The following is a 23,239-nucleotide window of genomic DNA, read 5'->3' on the forward strand; positions in this document are numbered from 1 at the left end:
AGAGTCAAACACCTTGCAAAAAAAAAAAAAGAATAACTTTCAATAAAGCCCGGCACGTAAAGCTTGAACCTTTGGGTTCATATACTAATATGTTTCTCCCTCTTTCATTTTGGTATGCATTGGCTGCAGACTTATGGGAGGAAGTTTCTTGTAGGCATGAAATAAAGTTTAACTGTCTGGAACTTTGATCTGTAATACAGAGACCCAATGAAGGGGTGTTTGAACTTATTCTTGAGAAGGAAAAGGCAGTAAAGCAGATTTTAAGCGTTCTGAGCACAGTCTTCCAGTGTCCTGGGGTGTCCCTCCAGCAGCCTTGGTAAGAGGAAGATGTTCTCTTTTCCAGGTGGGAGGTACATTTCCCTCAGCCCGCTGGGCCTGCCTGTTCATGAGGCTGACAGCTTTTGTGCTACTTATGGCAGAATAATTACATGTACAAGAACCAGGTGGAATTTGGAATAATGCTTTTGGCATGCATTTTCCCACTGGGAACATGACAGAGATCATCTATTAGCTACCGGATATCAACCACTCACAGTCACTGCTACTCTAAGCCAGATCAGTGAGTGAGTTAAAAAGAAGTTTATTACATTACCAGCTAGATGAACATTGTGTAATTAATGCACTTTTTAATGTTCACTCCTGCTTTTTGGCAGCACTTTAATTCAGAACTAGCCCACACCTTAGGTTTTGGGAGGGTGCAGACTAATTTTCTGGTGCATTATAATGTCAGCAGTGAGCAGATATTATCTGGGCTGCTGTCTGACAGAGGAAGAACTGAAGCTATTTCAGCAGAGTGAATTCTTTCAGTGTGTCAGCTTGTGGCTAAAATACTGTGAATCAAGCCCTGAACAGTATCCAACCAGGGAATTTAAGATGGCACAGAAGTGGGATACTCCAGTGATGTAAATCAAAGAAACTCTATTCTGCTTGAATCCAGCTCTTCCAATGTCATTTTTACCAGAGTGCCAGTGGGGTAATATCATATTACCTTTCTATTGCAGCACCTGAGTCACAGACTAAGCCAGTGTTTACCTAGATTAAGAGATTTCACTGACCCTTACTTGAACTGAGGAGGAGAAAGAGCAGCTGAATTAGAGGGTTGCACTGCAGTCCTAATTTCCCTGATCTTGTAATTCTGAGAGCTATGCTGTTCACTGGTGTGAACACAATAAACCAATGGAAGATCTACGTTTTTGTGCTCCTGTGACCTTGACATGGGACCACAGACATGACTGGAACAGCACTGAAATGCTGGAAGGTTCGTAAACATGAAAAGGCTTCTGTTAGTCCAGACACCTTGGAACTAGGAGTCAACCTCATTTCCATTAGTCAGTGGGCAGGCTTAAATTTCCCTTAAGAACTGGCAAAGTGTATTTCTCCTTTGTGTCAGATGAGTTTAGATTAAATGTCACTGTTTGTCTGCTTAGAAAACAACAGGAAGCATAGCATCCATTCCTATAGATTTCTATACATACACTTTATTTTCCTTCATTGCAACTATCAGCCTTGTCTGATGAAGAAATAATTAAACCAAAAAATACTTCGTAAATTTTGCAGTTGTAATGCAAAATAGACTGAATGAATGTTAATGTTACAGTAATGAGGGCAATAATACAAGTCTGATTTTAACCCAGCAATTTCTCAATAATTTTTTTTAGATCATACAGGTTTTCTGAAATCTTTGCCCTCTGATCTATTCTTCATTTCCATACTGTCTGATAAAGTAGATATTGATTGTGAAACATACTTAGATATAAGGATATTAAAACTAATTCCATGGAAGAAAGCAATATAAATGGTCTTGGGTTCCTGTCATTGGTAGGCTGGTATGTTATTAGAATTATTTCATGTAACATGTTGCATTGTCTCATATAATTCTACCGAATTATTGCAATACATCTTGATGCAAAGTTCCTACTGATTTTTCTTCCCATTTGGCATGATAGAAGATACTAGTGATACTAATGAAAGACAGTATCTGCTCTGGAACCTGATTTTTCTATGTCTTAGACTTCATTATCATTTTAACCTATTTTAAATGTGTTGAAGCACTCTTGTTCCAATCTGTTAAAGTTTGCAGTTGATTTGCACAAACACTGACAGAAAGAACAACGGACAATAAATACCCTTATTTAGGTAACCTTGCTTAGTAGTGCAGAACCATAAATCCATTCAGCTGTGATTTCAGTGCTCAGCTGATTTTGATGTATCCCATGTAGATGTTCCATGGCAACTCTGTCCTTAGAAAAACAGAGCCAGTATTGGATGAACATGTTAGTACATCAAATATTGTCCCTGCTACCTTGCAGCTTTACAGTTTCATTAATGCTGTCAGAAACTGGACCAGTGAGTCAGTCCAGTCAGTGTTTCCTCTTGCAGGTCTTTTTTAAAAAGTCAGCTTCTTAAAGAGAAATTTTATTTTGATTTTACTTCTATTTTAAATTATGAAATGGAATTTCTAAAAATTAGAATGTTTTGTGAGATGTAAATGACACAGGAGGTGGCATTTGTAGAGTACATGAAAATATTGCTTCCCTTTGCATCCTGAGCTGCTTCCATTGGTCAGGGTCACAGTGGGCAGTGCTGGGCAGGGGGAAGTGCAGGTGCCTACAGCCAACAACCTCGGTGAGCACAGACAAGTGTAAAAGAACACAGCAATCGCACACTTCTCCCATAAGGAAAATTAGTACTTTAGGAATTTGAATATAGATATGCAAAGTCTGTATTCTGAATATTAAACACATAAGGTACATCCAAGAGAATTCTTATGGTTATCTACTGAATGAAATGGTAGAAATCTGGGCAGAAGGGTGTGAGTTACTTCTTGTGTGTCAATAAAAGGGGTGTGTGCTTTCCATGAGAAGACTTCCTTAAGCTCTTTTTGTATTTGCACAGGTATTTTCTTTCAACGGTCCATTGAGTGGTCAGTATTTGTGTCACAAAGGGCTAATTTAGTCAAACTGTCATCCTGCTCTCATTTCTCTCCGATTTCTTCTTACTATTTCAGTGTACATTACAGACACACACTTTGGGTTTTTTTCCTTTTAGTGGGGAATACACCAACTGTGCATTACAATCAACTGTTGATTTCAGAGGATGCACCGTATGGCTCCAGTGGCTGCTGTAATCAATGCCCAGCCATGTCACACACGGCAGCGCCGTGCTGTCCCTGCGTGTCACACTCTGATACGGGGGAAAATGTCTGCAAAGCAGCTGAAGGTACAGGAAAGGCAGAGTGGGGACAGACACTGCTCAAGTAAATCACTGAATCACAGATACATTCAATTTTCCTATTTGTTGCACAAGGACCATTATGTTTGACTGACTTCTGTTGGTTTGTTTTGTTTTGTTTTTTAGTCACAGAATTAATTGCTGCTGATATTTGGGCAGTGATTTTTTGCCATCTGATGGTGACTGGGGAAAGCAAAACAAGTACAGCTTGTCAAATAGTTCAGAGGTTGTCAATAATGAAAATTCACTGTATGTAAAACTTCCAGTGCCTTGCTCTTTGTAGCATAACATTTTTCTCTGGAAAACTCAGTGGCTAGATCTTGATTATGAAACTAAAGTAAAATAAATTTTAGGTATGGCAGCTAACAAGAAAATCCATTTCTAGTTTGGTTGAGTTTAGAGTGGTTTTTTTCTCTATTTTTGTCTCCTATCTTAGTAATGTGGAACTAGGTTGTAACAAAATTGAATATAGCACATGGAAATTAAATGTAAATTCACTATTTAAGGCAACTGCCTTGAAACACTGATTCCAGCTGAAAAGGATTCAGCTGTGCCCTGGTTTAGCCTCACTGCACCTCAGGATCTCATTCTGGAAACCATCAAAAGGATTGCTGGGCATCATTCAAAACACGGCAAAGTCAAAGCAAGGGACACTTTTAGGGTGATTTTATTTGCACCTGGACTTTTCCTGTGTGATGATATTGAGCATCCCACAATTTGCAATAAAAAATTCATGATTTTATGAAGCTTTTCCCCCTCTAAGAATTCTCAAAAGATAAAGGTAAACAAGTGGAAAGGTTAGGCTGAAATTCCTCCTGAGTGAAGAGCTCTCTTTGTTGAACTGCAGATCATATGTCCCAAGAACATATGGCTATCGCAGAACATATGACAAGGCCCACACTGACAGAGTGTGAACAAGTGATATGGTTGTGCCTCTACTTTTTGATTTTTCTAAATGAACTACTGAAGTTAGTCAGTAAATCTGGCACTTGAACTAGATGTGACTTAAAAAAACTAATCCCAATAAATATTATAGTCTATTACAGTCTTGGAAGCATAACTTCTTTGACATAATTACATAAAAATCCATTTCTCTGTCCAGAAAGTACAAATCTGAATGAGATATTTTATAAGAGATGGAATAATAGGGAAGTCGTGACATGGAGATCAAAAGGAGCAGGGAGCAAGGCTGCAGATAAATATGTAACTGCCTCTCCAACTCTGTGGCACACAGGGATATTCCCAGCCAGTTCAGGGAGCCAAATTCCCTGTTCTCAAAGAGAGATTCAATCTTTTTCCACAGAAAAATTGCTCCCAATTATGTGTGTCCACATAAATATTTTTATCCAGTGAACAGGTTTTAAATTGGTCAATTCCTGTAATCTCCGCCCAAATAAATCTCAAAAGGAAATAAAGGGAATTTGGAAGTAGCTGAGGTTGGAGCATGACTTACTGAAAAGTTACACACTGAATAAACTCCATGGATCGAATTCTGAGTCAGAGTTTTCCTTCAGAAAAATAAGAGCTGCAGTGGAGCAGGTGACACAACCTGCTCAAGGTGTGTGGCAACACACTGGGCAGTAGCCAGTGGTTCTGGCCGTGGCAGTCTGCAGAGATGAGAATTTCAAGGTGGAGAGTGCCTATTTTGTGCCTTTTTTTAATGGAAGAAAAGGATTATTCTTGCAATATTTACCACAATTACAACCCTACCATGAATTAGCTGTCTCTTTACAGCCTTCTGATCACAAACTCCTCATGTTTAGGCTAGGAAAAAAAAAACATTTTGTAATAATGACAGAGCCAAACACCTTCCAGCTGGTAATCCCTTGGATGGCTCCTTTGCTCTTGAAGATGGAAAAAAACATCACAAGAGAGAATAATGTATTATGAAATAAAGCCAAGCCAGAGGCACAGATGTGACCCTCGGCATCCTGGTAGTGCAGATGAGTGAGGAGTTTGCCAGTGTGGATGGAATCAATGCATTCAGCAGAAGCTGGCTTTATACTGTTTATATCCAGTCCAGGTTAGCTTTGGGGATTGGCCATAAAAGTTAAATTTTAGATAAATGACATTTGAATAAAATTGAAGCCAACAACTTAGCCTGAAAATAAAATGGAAAAAAATAGAAAAAAACGCTTATAGAAAAGAGGATATTAAATTTCCCGTCATCTCCTAACCTGACTTTCTGTTCTATTCCTGTAGCTACCAGGAAAAGGGAAGTCACTAGCAAAGGATGTGCCAGGACATGTCCTTGTAGGGCAGGAGGGAAACAAGGGAATGAAATTGAAGCTCACCAGGACTTAGATTTCTGCAGCAACCTGTATGAGCTGTCTTTCTTGAGGTTCTGGAATCACCTGCCTGGGGGGGAGGGGAGTTGTGTGCTTTTCTTTTGGTTGGTTGGTTGGTTGATTGGTTGGTTGGTTTGGGGGGGGTTGGTTGTTTTGGGGGTTTTGTTTGGTTTTTTGGCTTTTTTAATTTTCACCAGAACAAACCATTGACGGTCATAAAGAAGACCCAGTTGAAACTTTTCTCCCATTTTCTGTCATTCTGTAGGTGATGTAGTCTAAATCATGCTGAGTTTTCATCCCTCTTAGGAAGAGGAAGTAATAAATGTTTGTTGTAAAAAAGCTGTCATGTTAACCTCCCAAAAGTAAAACCAAAGCCCACAGCAAAAAGGCCACTTCAGTCTGAATGTTGCTCTTTGTTTTCCATTTGATTGTGTATTTTAATCTCAATTAATTACTTGGTTTCCAAATGTAAAGCCTGTCCAGTTCTTTCCAATATAATATTTAATAGTCTTTCTACATCATCTTCTTAAGGATACAGATTGTTCTCACCATTCAGTTTCTGCACATTTGCAAATACAGTTGCACAGATTGGGAGCCTTATGCTTCTTTTTGTGGCCTTTAATCTTTTCCTTTAAAACTTTCAAGTTTCTCTAGTCTTTTTGATCCCAACCACAATAAACCCATCCTCCCTACAGGGTTTCAGGCAATCCAAGATCCTGTGGCTAGGAGAGGCAACAAGAGAATTAGAGCTAAGAAAGAAATCAGTCTTGTTCTCTAATGACTTCTTATTTTCAACTGCTGATAGAATGAGAAGATTAAATCTCTAGCTGCAAATCTTGTGAGGACAATCTGAGAAAGGGAGAAGCATAAATGGTTAGACAACAAGTTCTGCTGGCAAAGGGAAGTGAGAATGCCATACAGCAAACTTCTGGAATAGAGGAAATGGTCAGAGGCAGCCTCGGCAGCAAATAAGGCATTGTTGAAATGGTTGAAAAATTCCTCCTGGTTTTGACAGATTGGCAAAGGCATCTGTCATCCCCACTTCCATCACAGCATTTTAAAGAGAGAAAAGGAATTTAGAACTATTTTCATATGAGGTGAAATATGTGGATCAAGCCTGGGACAGACCACGGCACATTTCTTTGGATAAGATACTAGGTAATAATGTCCATTTAGGTCCTTGCAAATGGGCAGAGATTTGCATGTGCTTGAATTTATGGGGCTTGTACCTAAACCATGGACAGATTCAGAGCCTCAGCTGACCTGGTAAGGTCCATTTAAGAGCAATTTCCATTATTTTATAGAGATTATGGTGAAATACATCTTGTTCCAGAAATAGTTCAACTGATTTCATCAGGGGCTGCCCTGTATTTCTGAACTTGTTTAGGCAAAAAGCAAGTGAGGAAGCTTATAAAAGGTGACCTATATTATATATATAAACACAGAAGTGATTTACATCAACGTACCCAATTCAGAGAAGGAGCACTACAGGGGAAGGGCTGCCCAGCACCAATTTGTTCAAATAATCAACATAATTTTTTTGCAAAACAACGACTGGAGAAGGATAATAATACAAATAAAACCAGGATGGAGTTTCTCTTTCTCAGTTCTTCTGCAGTGTCAGATGTGTGAACATGTTACATCCAGCTCAGTGAGCCTCCAGTGTTGCCTGTTTTATTCACTACCAAGACAAGTTAAAATTGTAGTCAAACTTCAGCTTTTCCTGTATTTGAAGGATGATTTCCTGAGCCATGTTCTTCCTACCAGCTGGTTGCTGTGTTCACTGGAGTCCATTGCTCTTTTTGAATGCTTTAAATGGGCAACCCCAATGCTTTCAAAAGTAATGAAGTAGCATTTCTGTTACTAAAGAGTTGCTGGCATTTTGTATTTTTAACTGTTCCTCTAGAATTAAATTAAATCAACAGAGCATTCACTGCGTTTATTTAAAAAAAAGAAAGAAAGAAAGAAAGAAAACAAAAATATTTTTGCTTCCTGGAAATTTCAGCTATAGAACATTGTGCCCCAAAGGAAAAAGCACATTGTGAGCTTGCTACTGATCCTGACAGTGGATGCACAACTTCCCTGAATTTCATGGCACTAATTCATGGTAGACTTTTAACTTGGTGCTGTTTCTAAGTCTCAGAATCATGAGGGAAATGTATTGCAGACGCAGTGTAAGTCACATGGGTCACTGAGATGCCTAAATAATTAAATTATGGACACAGGCACAGAAGGATACTGTGCTTCAGCTGCAAATGACCTGGATTTCCAAAATATCCCCATCGTTTGCCTTGCATAGAACAGGAGACTTGCTGTTCCAAACGAGGTCCTAAAGAATTGAAATATGTGTGCACGGATAGATGGGGGAAGCTTGCAGCTTCTGCTGAGGCAGTTCAACCAAAATTTTGATTCTCAATGTAAGAACAGCTTAGACTGAGTGTTCCCAGCAAACACCTGTACGTTGCTGTAGTCCTTAGAGGGAAAAGGGTAAAAACACCCCAAGTCCAGAGAGTTGGGTTTTTTCACAGTGACAGATTCTAGTACAAAGATTGGAGAATACAGTAAAACCAATCCAAATTGTTGACTTTACTGTTTGTAATCAAGGTCTCCATTTCAAAAAATCCAAGAAAGAACAGCAGTGGAAGCAGGAAGTGCTGAGCACAATGTGTGCAGTAGGGTAGAGAATGTGACCATGTTCCTGCAAAAACTCAAGTATCTTACACAAAGCTGTTCAGGCACAAGCCTAAAATACATTCTGTTGCACAAGTCATTGAAACTGCTTTTAACAGTTATTCCAGGTGGATTTTGTGAGGGTGTTGTTCTGTAACAGCTTTGAATTTCTTTAACTCTTGCAGATTTTTGACAAAGAAGCTAAAGATCTGGAGCGAGAAGTCTGCTTTATTGATATTGCCAGTGATGAGATTCCCGAGCGCTATTACAAGGAATCAGAGGTAAGAGGCAACTTAGCTGTGAACTGGTGAGGAAGGGAAGGTAAGAGGCTTTAGAAGAGACTTGATAGGAATCAAAACCGTTTTATTTTTGTATAAAATCTTGCTGGTCAGTAATATTTCAAAAGTGTTTGGTCAGAGGAGAAGCAGACAGCAGCCTCTCTGTCTAGATTGCCTGACACTTTCTTTTGCAGATGATTCTTTGAAATGCTTTCCTATCCTTATCAGAACACATCCTGTACCAGACCTTTGATATTCAGCTGAATTATTCCAAACTAGAAAAGGCCTTTTCTTTGCATTATGAAGCTCAGTGAAGAGTTTTCAGATCTGAGCAGTTTTAAACATCTCTTACTTGCATCCCACCCTGAACAGTAGGTCCTGCAAAGTGCCCAAGCCCAGCAAAGGACAGATGTGCTGCAGTGACAACAGGGCTGATGCACAATTGCTTGAGGGGAACAATGGCACAAGACCAAGAGGGACTGAAGCACACTGCAGAGTGCAGCAGATCTGCCAAAAAGCATCAATGGCAGCAGGCACAGTCACTCTCCAAAAATTCCCTTGGAAATTGCTCCCATGTATATTTGATGGAGCACATCTTTGAAGAGCATGTTTCTTCTAGGTCAATGCAATTCACTGTTTGAAATCAGCAGCCACCATGCAAATGAGGATGAGGTCTCAATGTTTTAATCTCAGAGTTGAAAAATGATGGTTCACAACAAACAGCTAGAGAGGAATGATCAGACCTATGCTCGCATTTAATTTTGGAGATATGATTTGCCTCTGGAGCCAAGTCTATATTCATAGCTGGCAGTGAGTATGGCAGCTGTTTAACTATCTAAAATGAGACTACATAATCATTTTTAGGATAGAAAGTGAAGACTTGCCAAGGAATATATTTCTATACTATAGGAGACATGAGTTTCAGGCTAAAAAAGTCAAGTACTTGTTATCTTCCATTTATATAGATCCTACTTTGAATGTTATGTACGGGTCATAAACCAAAACTATGTCTACAGCAGAATGAAAAGTAATTTTATTACTTTCCTTAGATAATGAAACCCATCTGTTTAGTACCAAAAATTATATAATACTCCTGAAACAGCTTATTGGTCCCGTCATCTTATCTGAACTCCACGGATTCCGGCTCCATTTAGGAATGAGCTGCTAATGGAATGGGTCAGCATTTGACTGTACTTTAAAGAAATCCTGTGAGATTTTTCATCCCAGTCTCTGCACTTCAGAAATTGTAAACACAAAGGTAACGTCCGGTTTTGCAACTTTCCTGCTCATTTTTAATATCCAACTATTAAGCATAATTTCCCTATTATTAATCTCCTGATATAGAAGACCAGGCTCATCTTAAAGGAGAAAAGCATTTCAGAGTCTTTGTGTTGCTATTTCAAGGACAAATCCAAAGACCTGATTCCAAGCAAAATGGAATATTATAGGGGTTTAAACAACAAAAATAGCCCAGCATCTGTTGTTTTTTTCTGTACTGATGGATGATTTTCCTGTTGACTATCAAACTCTGTTTCAGAATTCATACAGAGCAGTAAGAACATGTTTAGCATTTAACTGTGCGCATGCTGTAATTGATAGTGAATTAATAATAGTTGAAAACAGTGGATCTTCCAAAGTTTACAAACTATGGGGGTTTTATGCTACCATATGATGAACATGAAGCCAAATTCCCATTTCTGATGAGGCCTCTTACATAATTTAGAGACTATAAAAATTTTTTAATGTTCGTAAATGTGATTTCCATCTGTTTTCAATCAGAACAGTAATTCTATGCAAATGATAAAGAGTTTGTGTTTCCCAAATAGCACCTTCAGAGATAGCTAAACCTGGTTAGTGTAAGCTTTTGAGAGGTATTTTAGTTGCACTAATAACAACAATTTGGCTGCTTTTAGATCATATAATCTGAACTGATACTAAGTTTAAAGATTAAAAGTGAAGTGCAATCCTCAGGATTTAACAATTAGATCCCACAGGATAAATGTCCTGACTCCCATCCAGAAAGACCAATGAGAACAATTTTAACTTCAGGCATGTCAGTAATCTCTCAATTTCAGTGGCTCTTTCACAGGCTGAAAATAAAGCAAGTTCTTTATCAAGGTCAGTGTGTTTGGCAGCTTCTAGAAATGAGCTTTAATTTTCTTTACATCCTGATGAAAGCACATTCCTCTTCAATTAAAAATATGCTTCAGATTTAACACCAAATGTCATTATTTAGCTGTAATATTTCATACTAGAGAGTGGCTTAAATAATTTAAACCCTTCGCACACTACTTCCACTGCTTGCTCAGTGCTGGTGCTTATGAGCCTGATGGTAGAGGGACAAAGCCACTGCGTTCTGCCACCTATGATGTAAAAAGAAGTTTTTCAGTTGTCCTGACACGAATCATATAAATAGATTGCATTTTCGTTTACATAATAGTGATTCCAACATAAAAAGACAAAATGTATAAACCATCCTTGTATATATAATATTCCATTTGAATTGAACAGATCATTCTCACCGGTGCTGAGAGAGGAAATGTGTTCCATGAAAATGTCCTGGCTGAAGGGAAAATGATTGAATTCAACTTTGTGCATATTTGCTTTTCTCTCCTTCTAAATATTAACTAAAATTGAAAAGTGAAGCATCCAGTTAGCTGGAGGCTTAAGGAGAGCTGTTGCTTCATGGCAGGACACTTTAAGGGAGCCTCTGCCAGTAATACTGAGGGATCTCTTAACAGAATCATCCAAGTGATTGGGATTCCCTTAAGGATGAAGGGCTTATCTGGCAGTGTGCACAGGAGGACTGAAAATCACCAAGTCAATAGTGAATCTGAAGACAGTTTTGTGAGCTGTTACAAACACTTACAGAGTCCAGTTCTGTCTTTTGTGGGGGTGAGCTGATGTCTGCCCTTGTAGAAGGCTGGAGGAGGTGGAACTGCAGCAATTCAGGTATCCCAAAGCAGGTGACCTCCCTTTAACTTCATGACCATCTACAAACTCCATGGTGAAGTAGCCACATCTTAAATATAGGGTTTTTTTACAAGCATGGGCCTAATCCTTTAAGTTTTAAGAAGTTTAAATGTGAGGTTTCAAATGGAGAAAGGTTGATTCTAGATCCCAGCTAATAGGTTTGCCTGTTTGTAAGGAGCCATGTGTTTCCAAATTTGGATGTACATATGGCATCAAATACAGAATTTTGTATTTCTGTACAGAGAATGTACCAGCCAGGTAAGAGTAGTTGTACATTTTGTGAAGTCATTTCCTTGTGACTTTACCATCGATGAATATGTATCACCAGCTATATAGACAGATATACTTGTCTGAAATATAGAAAAGAACAAAGCTGAGCTATGCTGAGAAGTGAGGGCCTCCAGTGAATCATTCATGAAATGAAACATTTACCGTGGATGTGAGCTACTGAGTAAAATGTTCTGTGCAAACATATTCAAGTTCTCAGAATTAACAATGTTTCATTTCCTGCTTATAACAAAGCAACAGAGAGCTGAACAAATGGAATAAACTTTTCAGGCTGCTTCTAAACAGATTCCATGCAGCTGCTGCAGTTTTCTTTTTCCATTGCTGGCTTTTCTCCTTTAGCACAGCTGCTCTGTGATAGGTCCACCTTACCTCTGTCCAGGTGCTTTCAGAGAAACAAAACCTCTGTCACATCACTAAATGATGGTAGCTGAAATAATCCAGCTGCCTCAGCCCCCCAGTGAGTGTGGGCACTTTGTCAGCACAGGAGTTCAGTGCAGGATATGCCAAAATTATGAACATTTCCTTTTCCTTACTCATTTAGTATGTGAGTTTACATAAAGGCTGGCTGGATTATCATATTTTAGCACCTCAGAACAGTCCCAATATTTACAGTTCTTAAGTATTTGGCTGGATCGTCCAGAAAATACCATGTAATGGAAATTTTTTTTAAAGTCCTTAAAAAATGACTCCACATAAATGTTTATAGTAGCATCTTTACATCAAGAAATCTTTCCTGAGGCCTGGCTATAAGAGCTGAAATCCAAAACCTAGCAACTACTGCTGATGCTGAAATGCCAGATGACAGGTATTAAACCCGTGATTGGTTCTGAAATTCAAGATCAAACAAAATGGTCTTCAGCTTAAAGAGGGAAAAAATGATTGCACTTCAAAAGCACCATGATATTGCCATAGGAGTCAGAAAAAATTAATCCAGGCATTAAAAGGAAGGAAGGATCTCTTTCAGGGACATCTGGGTACTTCCAGGGAGAGAACAGGATGCGTGGCACAAGCAGGGTGCAGTTTCACCTCTGGGAGCAGGTTCAGCCTGGGGACCTTTGCCCATGCTGGAATGGCCACACAAGCAGCAAGGGGAAACAGAAGGATGGCAAGGCTGCCAAGGTGTCCCATGCAGGTTCCCAGCACACACAAGGAGGTGCTGCCAGCTCCAGGGTGGAGTGGCAGCTTCCAGCCAGGCCTGATACCATGGCAGAACTGAGGGCAAGTGTGCCATGCAGATTTGGAGATCTTCTGTAAACAACAAATGCATTTCATTATTTAACTCCAAGTCCAAAGTAACAGCTCAGAATTAATTGTGAAAAGGCATTGCAACAACCCAGTGCTATGTTGGTGTTTGCTTACTGGAAAGGCTGTTACCATTCCATGTCTGATGCTCGTGACGTCCGTGAGGAAAGTTAAGTGAATAAATGCTAAGTGATAAATAATATACTCCAGCAATAACCATGTTGAGCCAGGACTCGTGGTCTAAGTAATAAACCCTGGGAGAGTGCTATGTTTGACACCATATCCCATATGCAGGGGCTTTTATTTCATTGTAATTTTACATTTTATTCTCAACTAAGCCCAGCTCATGGGTTATTATGTTTCTGCTCTGTTGGCGGAAGTGCTATTTTTAAATCACTCTGCACCTGGCAATAATGTATTGCAAATACAGAGTAGGTTTTGCTCCTCTAGCAAAAGGATTTGCCAGATGGGCTTTCCTAATAAATTGTGTCTGATAAAAGGACGAGAAGGTTATTTAAACAAAAAGATTTTAGTTATGCCATTACATTTAAAACAGATTGAGGATTTTACCAGTAGATAAGGGGAAAATAGTGCATAGACTCAGTATTCTTTGGATGATGCCTTCTCTAGGAAGAAAGGCATGGGTGTCTAAAAGCAAAAATAAGGAACACACAAAATTAATTATCTAAATAATAACATAAAAGTGGGGTCAGAGCAAAGTTCAGCTTGCCCAGTTTCTAGTCATAGGAAGAAAAGCTTCAAGTATGTGTGCTGTGAGAGAAGCAGTGCTGGGTGCCACTGTAATTTCTAGTTGCTTTTAATGGAAAATTATCAGCCATGCTTCATTTTTTGTTATAGAAGGACCTTATATGCCTAATTGCAGAAAGAATTCCAGGTTGTGAGTCTTAATCTGGCAATTTGAACCCACGAGTTAGGCACATAACATCATTCTTGTCCAAGTTCTCATTAATTTCAGTGGGCTTTGGAGCAGGCATGGAAGAGCAAAAGATGAGCAGTCCTGGTCCCACCAAAGTCCCTCTGGCAAAGCCTGCTGCCCATGGCTGTGGTAAATAACAGAGGCCAAGGAAAGGTGTAATTACATGCAAAATATAGAGGTGAATGTACAGGTTCTTCCCCTAAAGGCTTCCTTGTATGTACCATAGCACAAGTGCTGAGACAGGATTTGTTCTAAAACAGTCAAGATGTTGTTAAACACATAATTTTTTAGCAGCTGGGTTAAAGCCCAGGGATATTAGTTTTCCTTACAACAGCTCACCTCTGTCAAACACTTGTGCCCTTTGAATTGATGGCCCAGACATCGAATTCTCAAGTTGACTTTGCCCAATGTCACTGTGTGCCTTACATCCCCCTGCTTGACTCTTGTGCAGCCTTTGAGTCTCAGCTCTCTGAGCAAGCACTCAGTAAAGTCTTTAACACCTTGATCTTTCATACAGCAGGCTTGAAATCTGTTCCTCTGAGGTCTGGCTTCCATTCATCAGTCTGCAGTTTTATAGTACCAATATGTTAATGTTTTCAGAGAAGCAGGAATTTCCTAAGAGCTGTTTGATGTGAGTTGCCTGTACTGTCCGTCATCATCTGGCTCTTCCTGTGGAGCTGTCCAGACAATTTGTGGCTAATCCTCATGTCCTTCAAGAAAAAGAGACAGGATTAAGGGATGCAGAGGTGCCATCCCTGGGTGCTGTTAAGGGAATTTGCACCTGGGAGTTATGTCATGGATGAGTTGCATTGCAGTTGGTGGGTGATTCAGGGACCAAGTTCAGAGTGATTCACTCTGTGTCCCCTTGTCTGATGGGTTAAACTCCCCAAACCAAACCAGACCCAACTCATAAAACTTGGGACCGAGCAGTGATGCAAGGCCATTATTCATTATTTCATTTTTAGGAATTATCAATATTTGATACTGACTCAAGTTGATTACATTAAATCCCTTTGGACTCCACTGAAGTTATTCCATTATAGATCTGGTTATCTCTGAAGGGTGTTGGGGTTTTAGGAGCTCTCCTGGTTTTTTTGGGGTTTTTTTCTGTTAAAGGAATTTCTCCCCCCCCCCCCATACATGTTGCTAGGAGAACAAATACCTGGGCGCTTAAGAAAACCAAAAGACCTGGCTGCTCCTTTTGTTTCACCTGGGTGTGTGGGCAGTTGGGTCTCTGGCATTCGGACACAGAGGAGTCTGCTTTCTTCAGCTGCTTTTCCTTGTGCTAGAAAGCCCCGGGATCCCAAAGCTGCCTTCCATGCCCCGCTAGGAGCCGGGCCGTGGCCGCCCTGCCCCGCCGTTGCTTTGAGCCTTCGCTACATTGTAGCCGTGCTCGCCCTGCCTGCCCAGACCTCCGGGGGGTTCCCCGTTTGGATACACCTCGTCTGCCACCCAGGATTTGTGCTCGTCCCTGCCATTCCAGCCTGCCGTTCCAGCCTGCTGCTCCCGAGGGTCTGGCCGGACACCGGGATCGGCTGCCCAGGGGTTTGTGAAGCCTTTGTCCCATCCCTCCCCGGGATCCCAGGGCACCAGAGCCGCGTGCTCCCCGAGCTCGCTCCGGAGCGCCCCCTGCAGCCGCGGGGGAACCATCGCACCTGCCCTGCTCACCGGGAGCCGCCAGCGCCCCTGCCGGCTGCGAGCGGAACTGCACCCGAGGGGAAAGGGCCTGACAGCCGAAAGGGCTGGGACTGGGTTTGTGATTGTTTGCTGTTACTGCCATGGTTATTGCTGTTTGTTTGACTGGTTATACACATATAGATATATAACAGTAAAGAACTGTTATTCCTATTTCCCACATCTTTGCCTAAAAGCCCCTTGATTTCAAAATTATAATAACTCGGAGGGAAAGGGGTTGCATCTGCCATTCCAAGGGAGGTTTCTGCCTTCCTTAGCAGACACCTGTCTTTCAAACCAAGACAAAGGGTTATAAAGTACAACACTGAATTAAAGTGTGTATCTGAAATGCTGAATCAATGCAATGGCTCCATCACACCAGCACTGTATGTGAGTGTAAGAAAGAGCAGACCCTGACTTACAGGAAACTATTTTCCTTTTTAGAGATTCTTGTTTCACACAGGAATATTTTGCAGGTATATTTGAAATCATATTTTCTGCAATTATTTCTTTTTTCAAGGAACCTCCTACTAGAATGTTACACCTTTCTGAATATTATGCCTTCTTCCCTTTTTTCTTTTTATTAGTATTATTATTATATTGATTGCTCCAGGCAATGATCAATTATTAAACAACTCTTTCAACCAGAAAATGTGTAGCTCCATCTGTGGTTGAGCTTTGTTGGGTGAGAAGATTGGCAGCAGCCTGTGACCATGAGCTGTGCTGTACAGGGGGATGTTGCTCTGATAAATGATGTTGCTGAATTGTTTTTATGGTGATTTAACATTGAAACCTTATTATTCTGTGAGCTCAAAGTCTCCCCTTTGCAAAGCCTGTGTCAGCAATAAAAGCAGTGACTTTCACAGGGAGGAAAGACTATCACCTTATTAGAGCTTTGTAGAGAAGCTTTAATGGCAGAGCTTCAGTTTATGATAAAACCAGAAGTCAGGAGATAACTAAACAGTAGGAAACAGGAATGCTGGATGATGCATAAGCTCACACTGAATGAAACAAAATTATGATCAGAGTAGTTATCAAAATTTGTTAGTTTTTCTCCTGATTGTCATCCATTTAAGCACTGTTTGTTAAGTTATAACAAAGGATCTTCCCAGACCTCAGCACTGGGGAAAGAACACAGCTGAGTACTGGTGGTTACTTTTTAGGACAGATTTTAGAAGCTCCACTATGAATTTTCTGAAATGACATAATTTTCAAGTTCTGACAATCAGTGCTTAACTGTAAATTATTTCTATTTACAAGGTATAATTAGCATGATTGGGCATAAAGGGAAATAGAATTATACCAATATGGAAAATAACACTTTCATAGATAAAACTCTATCTTGTACAGATGAAAGTAAGCTTTAAAAAGATGAACTAATGCCTTTAATGGTTTTATGAAATTACGTTGTAATTTCAATGTTGTAGTTTCTTTGATTTCCCAGTTTCTGAAAGAGAAATAGAGTTGGGATTACTCAGTGATTGCTCATAGCTCATATATAACCAGAGATGGCTGAACTGCAGGAGTTTCCTACCTAGCTTAGGATGTACAAGTTCATTTACAACTGAAAATGGCATTGTCAGGATCGGTGTTGAAGTGTCAAAGCTCCAACTGGACATGATTTCAGGAAGACAGGCATGGATAGAAAGTATGAGCAATTCACACCCAGGGACAGTGGAATAGCAGGCCCTGAAGAAGCCACTTTTTTTTTTTTTCCCCCCCTACCAAAGGCCATAAATAACCCTTGGAGTGTGCTGCACTGTAATGACTTGCAATAACAGGTTTTCTTATAGCAGAAAACATCCTGGATGATATGATTGTCAATGCAGCTCCAAGAATATGCTGCCATCAATTCACTGCCAGGATTGGATTTTAGGATATCCTAGTGCATGTTAAAAATCAATTTCTTATTATTTTTTCATAATGTTTATTAGCATGTTTTAATATTTTATGTCTTATCAAAACTTTGACTTTAGCAAACTGACAAACACGACTTCCCCTCCTGCATGTCCCTGTATGTTTTCTTTGTTTTGCAGGATCCCAAATATTTCAAGTCACAGAAAACTGGGAGAGGCCAATTGAAAAAAGGCTGGAGAGAGACACATCAGCCAATTATGTGTTCCTACAAACTTGTGACTGTGAAATTTGAAGTCTGGGGACTTCAAACCAGAGTAGAACAATTTGTACACAAGGTCAGTGAAACAGGACCTGTTTCTTATCCTTCACATAAGCAGAACTCAAGCACTCACAGGAATGTGACTATGGCTGTGGAGAAGCCTGGGAGCTCGAGCCAGTCTGTTCAGACCTCTCACGAGGTCTGAAAGATCTGGAGCAGAACCCAGGACTTCAGTCTGGGTACAAACTTGACAAAGCCTGGAGCTGCTCAGGCCTAAGGTTGAGAGAAACTGTCAATAACATTTTCAGTGCTGTGACCAATATATGAGCTGAAGTATTTCCCATACACATAGCAATGAGGTGCAGAATTCCTTAGAAACAGATAGTGGGAAAGCTTTCCAATCAGTCTACTAAAAAAATCAATTAATGAATAGCATAACTGCCAAGTGATAAAATTTTTCACAGTATTAACCTTCTACATGTTTGAAAAACTGAGAAAGGAATAGAAGAGATCCAGAATGTCTAATTGGCCAAAGAGTAGTGGATTCTGTACACATTCCCAAATGGACTCCCATGCTAGTCAAAGCCATGATTCAGTGTTGGCAACAGATCTACTTCCAGTGGGAAGCTGGACTAGGAGCCCTTGAGAGCCAGCATGTCTTTTTAGACACAAAACTGTCAGAGGGTTTCTCACTTTCCATCCTGTTGAAAGACATGGGTGAGATGTTTTGTTGCTGCTGAGGCCTTTAACTCTTTCCTTGTTTACAGGTGGTCAGAGACATCCTCCTGATCGGTCACCGGCAGGCATTTGCCTGGGTGGATGAGTGGTATGGTAAGTGTCCTCCAGAGTCAGCCCCTTTCAAAGGGGACAGTTAACAGCAGGTTTCCATTAACTTTCATGGATCATCAGGTCCCAGTGTGAGTTGTTCATGGAGGAGATGGAACCATATTAAAGATCATCTCCTTCCACCCTTCTGCCATGGGCAGGGACACCTTCCACTAGACCAGGTTGCTCCAAGCCCATCTGACCTGGCCTTGGACACTTCCAGGGATGCTGGATTTAGGCAGTAGGCAGCATCCAGGGATGCCTTTCCATCCCAGCATCTCGGTGTACCTGCACCAGTGCCCTCACCCTGCACTGCAGGCAGGCAGGAGTCATCTGTATGGAGAACTTCGTGCAGGTTTGAATAAAGCTTCTTCTTAAGGTTGCCTTAACTTGCAGTCATTTCCATGCTGCAAACTCCTAAGACCTCTGATCCAACACATTTCCAGCTTTTTAGGAAAGTTTTAAGCTATTGATATGGATTGCAACAAAGAAAAGATGGGGCTTTTCTGAAAAAGATATAATATATAAATATAATATATATAAAAGATACATAAGCATAAATCCTACGGGGTCTGATTCAGCAGCAGCTGCATGCAAAAAGTGTTGGGAATCCATGAGTCAGCTGTGGGGATATGGGCACTTCCAGTAGGACAAAGTAATCTGAATATCAAACCAGCCAATTACATTGTATAAAATGAGCTCACTGGGTTTGTTCCTTTTACATGTATTTTCTGTAAGACATATCCATAATCACAGATACTGTTAAAACAGGTTCTGAGACAGTCCTGTAACATGTAATAGGAATTTGGCAATAGGAATTTGGCAATATATTTAGAATGTTTATCTAGACCCTCCTCAAGCTTCAGTAAACACCAATTTGGGCATTTCATGGGTGAGTGACACCCCTCTCATCAGAGCTCAGAACCATTGTGCATTGCTCAGGAACAGTCACTGCTGCAAACACATTTCAGAGGTGTCAGAGCCCTGCACTGGAATTTAACCACGAACTCAGTGGGCCCATTGTTTGGAAATAGAGAAAAAATTGCTTTTGAAATCACAGTGTTCTTATAAATTTAATACTGCATGAAAATCTCGTGCTGTAATGGTCATAAAAATACTGAAACTGCTAAAAATATCTATTTTTCTGGAATAGCTGTAAACTAGTAAGAGAATTTTATATCCAGTCAAAGAGAGATTTTCAGAGCTTTTTTTTTTTTAATTTTAGATTTGTTTCTTTTTTTCCCTGAAATAGAACAATACGTTCTTTTTCATGTACCGAGTTGGGAAAACCGGTAGCTTTAAATGAAACATCCTGACTTCATGTAAAAATTGAGCCCATAAATTTGCTCCCAGTCTACCCAAAATATCTATACAGTGAGAGATGGAGAATGTTACTGAGGAGCAAAGTGTCAGCTGCAGTTCAGCAGATTTATTGATAATGATGACAAATGAGTAGCCATGAAGTTAAACATACCAAACAGGTTTAGCCCAAAAACATTCCACAACAGATTTTCCCCTCCTAAGTCTGAAATCACCCTGTCAAAAATACTCTTTCTACAAATGAAATATTGTGATACAGTCATCTTGAGGATTTTTCCTGTCAGAGTAAGAATTTTTTCTAACCAATATAGTGTACTTTTAAGAGCTCAATTTTCAGCCTAAGTACAAAACCTAAAAAATCTGGGCTTAATAAAATAGATATAAATAATGACTCAATATATAGCATCAAAAATATCCTTTTTAAGTGTCTATTAACACCTTTTAAAATGAAAGTTTGAGAGACCTGGAAATGATGGTAGTCAGCTAAACTGAATCAATCAGTGTAATAAAAAATGTGTTATGGAAATGACTGGTTGCTGTTACTGACCCTGTAAGTATGAATGTGTTTTGTCATTTAATTTACTAAACTGTATTTAGCTTTATTATTAAGAAATTCTATTTTCTCAGTGTTACTTACTAATAAAGAGCATGTTCTCTGCTTGGCAAAGTGCATCCCAGCATGTTACTGACACGGCTTCTGAGCTTACTTCTCATTCCAGATAACAGTTAAAGACTGAAAGAGTACGAGTTAGTGGTATTCCATGTTTCCTTTTGATCAAAATTTTAGACTGCATTTCTTTTTACTGATGAATTACGACATTGTGCTGCCACTGTAACAGCTGAAGTATCTTGCCTTAAAAGCTGCCTCATAAAATGCAGCAGGCATCTCATAGCACAGAACAAGGAGTGGTGTGATACAAGAATTCCCAAATCCCAGTGGCACATCATAAACTTGAGAACAATGGGAGTCTCAAGAGCAGATCACAGTGCATGACCAAAGGGGCACCCATTTGCAAGCAGACTGTGCTAATAAAATGCTCTTTAAGTGTTTTGAGTAAAAAGTTGATGGCTGTTTTTACGAGGCTCTGAAGTTCCCAAAGCATCATAAAGAACAGACCAAACTCTGACAACACTCCCGTTCTGACTCCTTACTCCCCAGTGGATTTATGGAAAGCATGGGAATACTCAGAAGAGTAAGGTCACAAGTCAATTGGATTCTTTATGTTGTTGCTGGAGCTGTGGTTGATGACAAATCCTGTTAAATGTGTAACCATTGCCTGGTGTTCCATAGCGCCTTGCAGATTGTGCTGGGTGGCCACCCCCAGCCAGGCTGGGCAGTGGTCAGTGACCCTGCTGGTGGGATCAGCCTGATTTGTGGGATATTTCTAATTCTTATAATTAATTCAATTGCTTGAGGCTACACAACCATTAACATAGTCACTATAAATTTACTTATCAGTATAAGTGTTAGTTTCTGAATCTAAACTGGTGTGGGCTCTAACACTGAGAGTTTTGCTGGTTATGAGATGCACAATGCAAAGTTAACAAAAACTCTTTTTACAAGTGCTGGAAAGGTAAGTAAATATTTATAATATTTCTGTATCTATTCTCTATTCCAAAGGATCTTCTAAAATCTCTTTAGAAGATCTTGGCCTTTGCCAAGGCCTGCATTTCAGTACTTCCTGCCTACCTTACATTACACGGATACTCCTAAACAATTTCCACTCCTTCCTGTTCTCTGACTCCCTTTGACTTAACCTCGCACCTTCCTTAGCTGACACAACTACCTTTATGAGGCAATTTTCATAAAGCTAGTTGCTCCTTGCTTTTTAAAAAATCCTTTGTTGGCTTCTGCTGAAAGATTTTGTGCTCCTAGAACCTTCTCCTTAGAAAAGAAAAAAATGAAGTTTGCACTGAATCAATGGAAAATGCCAACAATTTTGAACTTTTTACAGATATGACTATGGATGATGTTCGAGAATACGAGAAAAATATGCATGAAAAAACCAACATTAAAGTTTGCAACCAACATTCATCTACTGTGGATGAAATAGAGAGCCATGCCAAAGCAAGAGTATGTCAATTTTTAAAACGTATTGCCCATCCTCAGTCAATACATCTGCACAGACTAGAGAAGAGCAACCAATTGCTGATCAGTCAGTGGAATTTTGGGGAGGTTTTGCTTCAATAAGAACAGAATCTTTCTCCATGAAGTGTGATCTTGCCTTTGGTTTGCATTGTAAACCTGTCAGTTATGTAAGGGAGGGTGGGGTTGGGCTCATATACAGCTCCCTGGCTTCCAGGAAAACATAAAGCTCAAATTTCAGTTGGATGCATAAAGAGGAAGCTAAAGAGGATTTTTACTTTCTATTCTTTGAATAGTTAAAAAATGCAGGAGTTCGCAGTGGTCCAGTCAAAAAGCCAAGAACATGGGGAGTGGAAAACTTCTATGGGACTCACAAAATTCTTTGTTTCACCAGGAAAAAAAAATCTAATTAATTATTCACTCTTTTCAAGGTAGCTTTAATGTCACCATCATCAGCTACCAACAAGGTGGAAGTATTTTCAGAAGTATGTAACAGTGGTTTGGAGAGAAGACCAGGTTTCTGTGTAGGTTCTTTGATTCAAAGTCTGGAGATTTCATAAAGTACTTAATTACCTAATTTGGGCCCCACAAGTAGAGACCTAAAATTAGAGATTGATACTCTCTGCAAATAGAGAAGTTGCAGTGGCCTTTGCTCCTGAAATGTCATTATTCCTTTATTTCTGCTAATGGTGCTGTGGAACTTAGTGCTGGGTTTAGTCACGTAACGAGTGTGGGGCAAGGCCTGAACGGCTCCAAGTCTTTCCTTGGTTCTTGCTCAGTGTCAGTTGTCACCAGCCTGAGGAGGGCGTAGTCTCCAGGAAGGTAATTCCTGTGTTTGTAACACAGCAGCTTCACTGACATCAAGGTTACTCCTTAGTAGAGAATTAGTTCAGATTTTGGCTCTACACTTCAGGATTTGGTTCTGAATGAAGTCTGCCACCTGTAGTTTCCATGTGGAAAAATTGTCATTGAGGTCAGAACAGAAGTTGTTATTACCAAAAAAAAAAGTGAATCTGAGTCTTCCTAGTTCAGTGTAAGGACTGTTCTACTTGACTGTGTATCAGACCAGAAGGAAATTAGAGCAAATATAAGCTAAAAAGCAAAAATCAATTGACGCATTTCATCTCTGAATTGAAAATGAAGAGTCTTGGAGGTTCCATTCAGCAAGACTTCACTTAAAAGGACAGTGCACTGAGAAACCTTCCTGTCCCCTTCATTTGTCCAAGGCAGCTTTTGGTTCACGTCATACAGAATTCCTCAATCAAAATCCCTGTCATTTCAGGGGGATTTGGGACCCTTTGAGTGCAGAAG

The 23,239-nt window shown here is 39.9% G+C and overlaps 1 protein-coding gene across 4 annotated transcripts in view; it reads left to right on the top strand.

Moving 5' to 3' along the window:
• PITPNC1 (phosphatidylinositol transfer protein cytoplasmic 1) overlaps positions 1–23,239 on the top strand; it is an 82,009-nt gene that overhangs the window by 53,000 nt on the left and 5,770 nt on the right. For 2 of the 4 annotated variants that reach the window (XM_048324131.1, XM_048324129.1), the window contains 3 exons: positions 8,375–8,470; positions 17,618–17,773; positions 18,465–18,528. In XM_048324131.1, the coding sequence (XP_048180088.1) occupies positions 8,375–8,470; positions 17,618–17,773; positions 18,465–18,528 (316 nt within the window). Of the gene's footprint in view, positions 1–8,374; positions 8,471–17,617; positions 17,774–18,464; positions 18,529–21,797; positions 21,917–22,359; positions 22,453–23,239 lie in introns of all 4 variants that reach the window. The other 2 variants (XM_048324130.1, XM_048324132.1) reach the window with 2 other exon arrangements.

Source organism: Corvus hawaiiensis, chromosome 19 (assembly GCF_020740725.1).
Source record: "Corvus hawaiiensis isolate bCorHaw1 chromosome 19, bCorHaw1.pri.cur, whole genome shotgun sequence".
NCBI classification, from domain to species: Eukaryota; Metazoa; Chordata; class Aves; order Passeriformes; family Corvidae; genus Corvus; species Corvus hawaiiensis.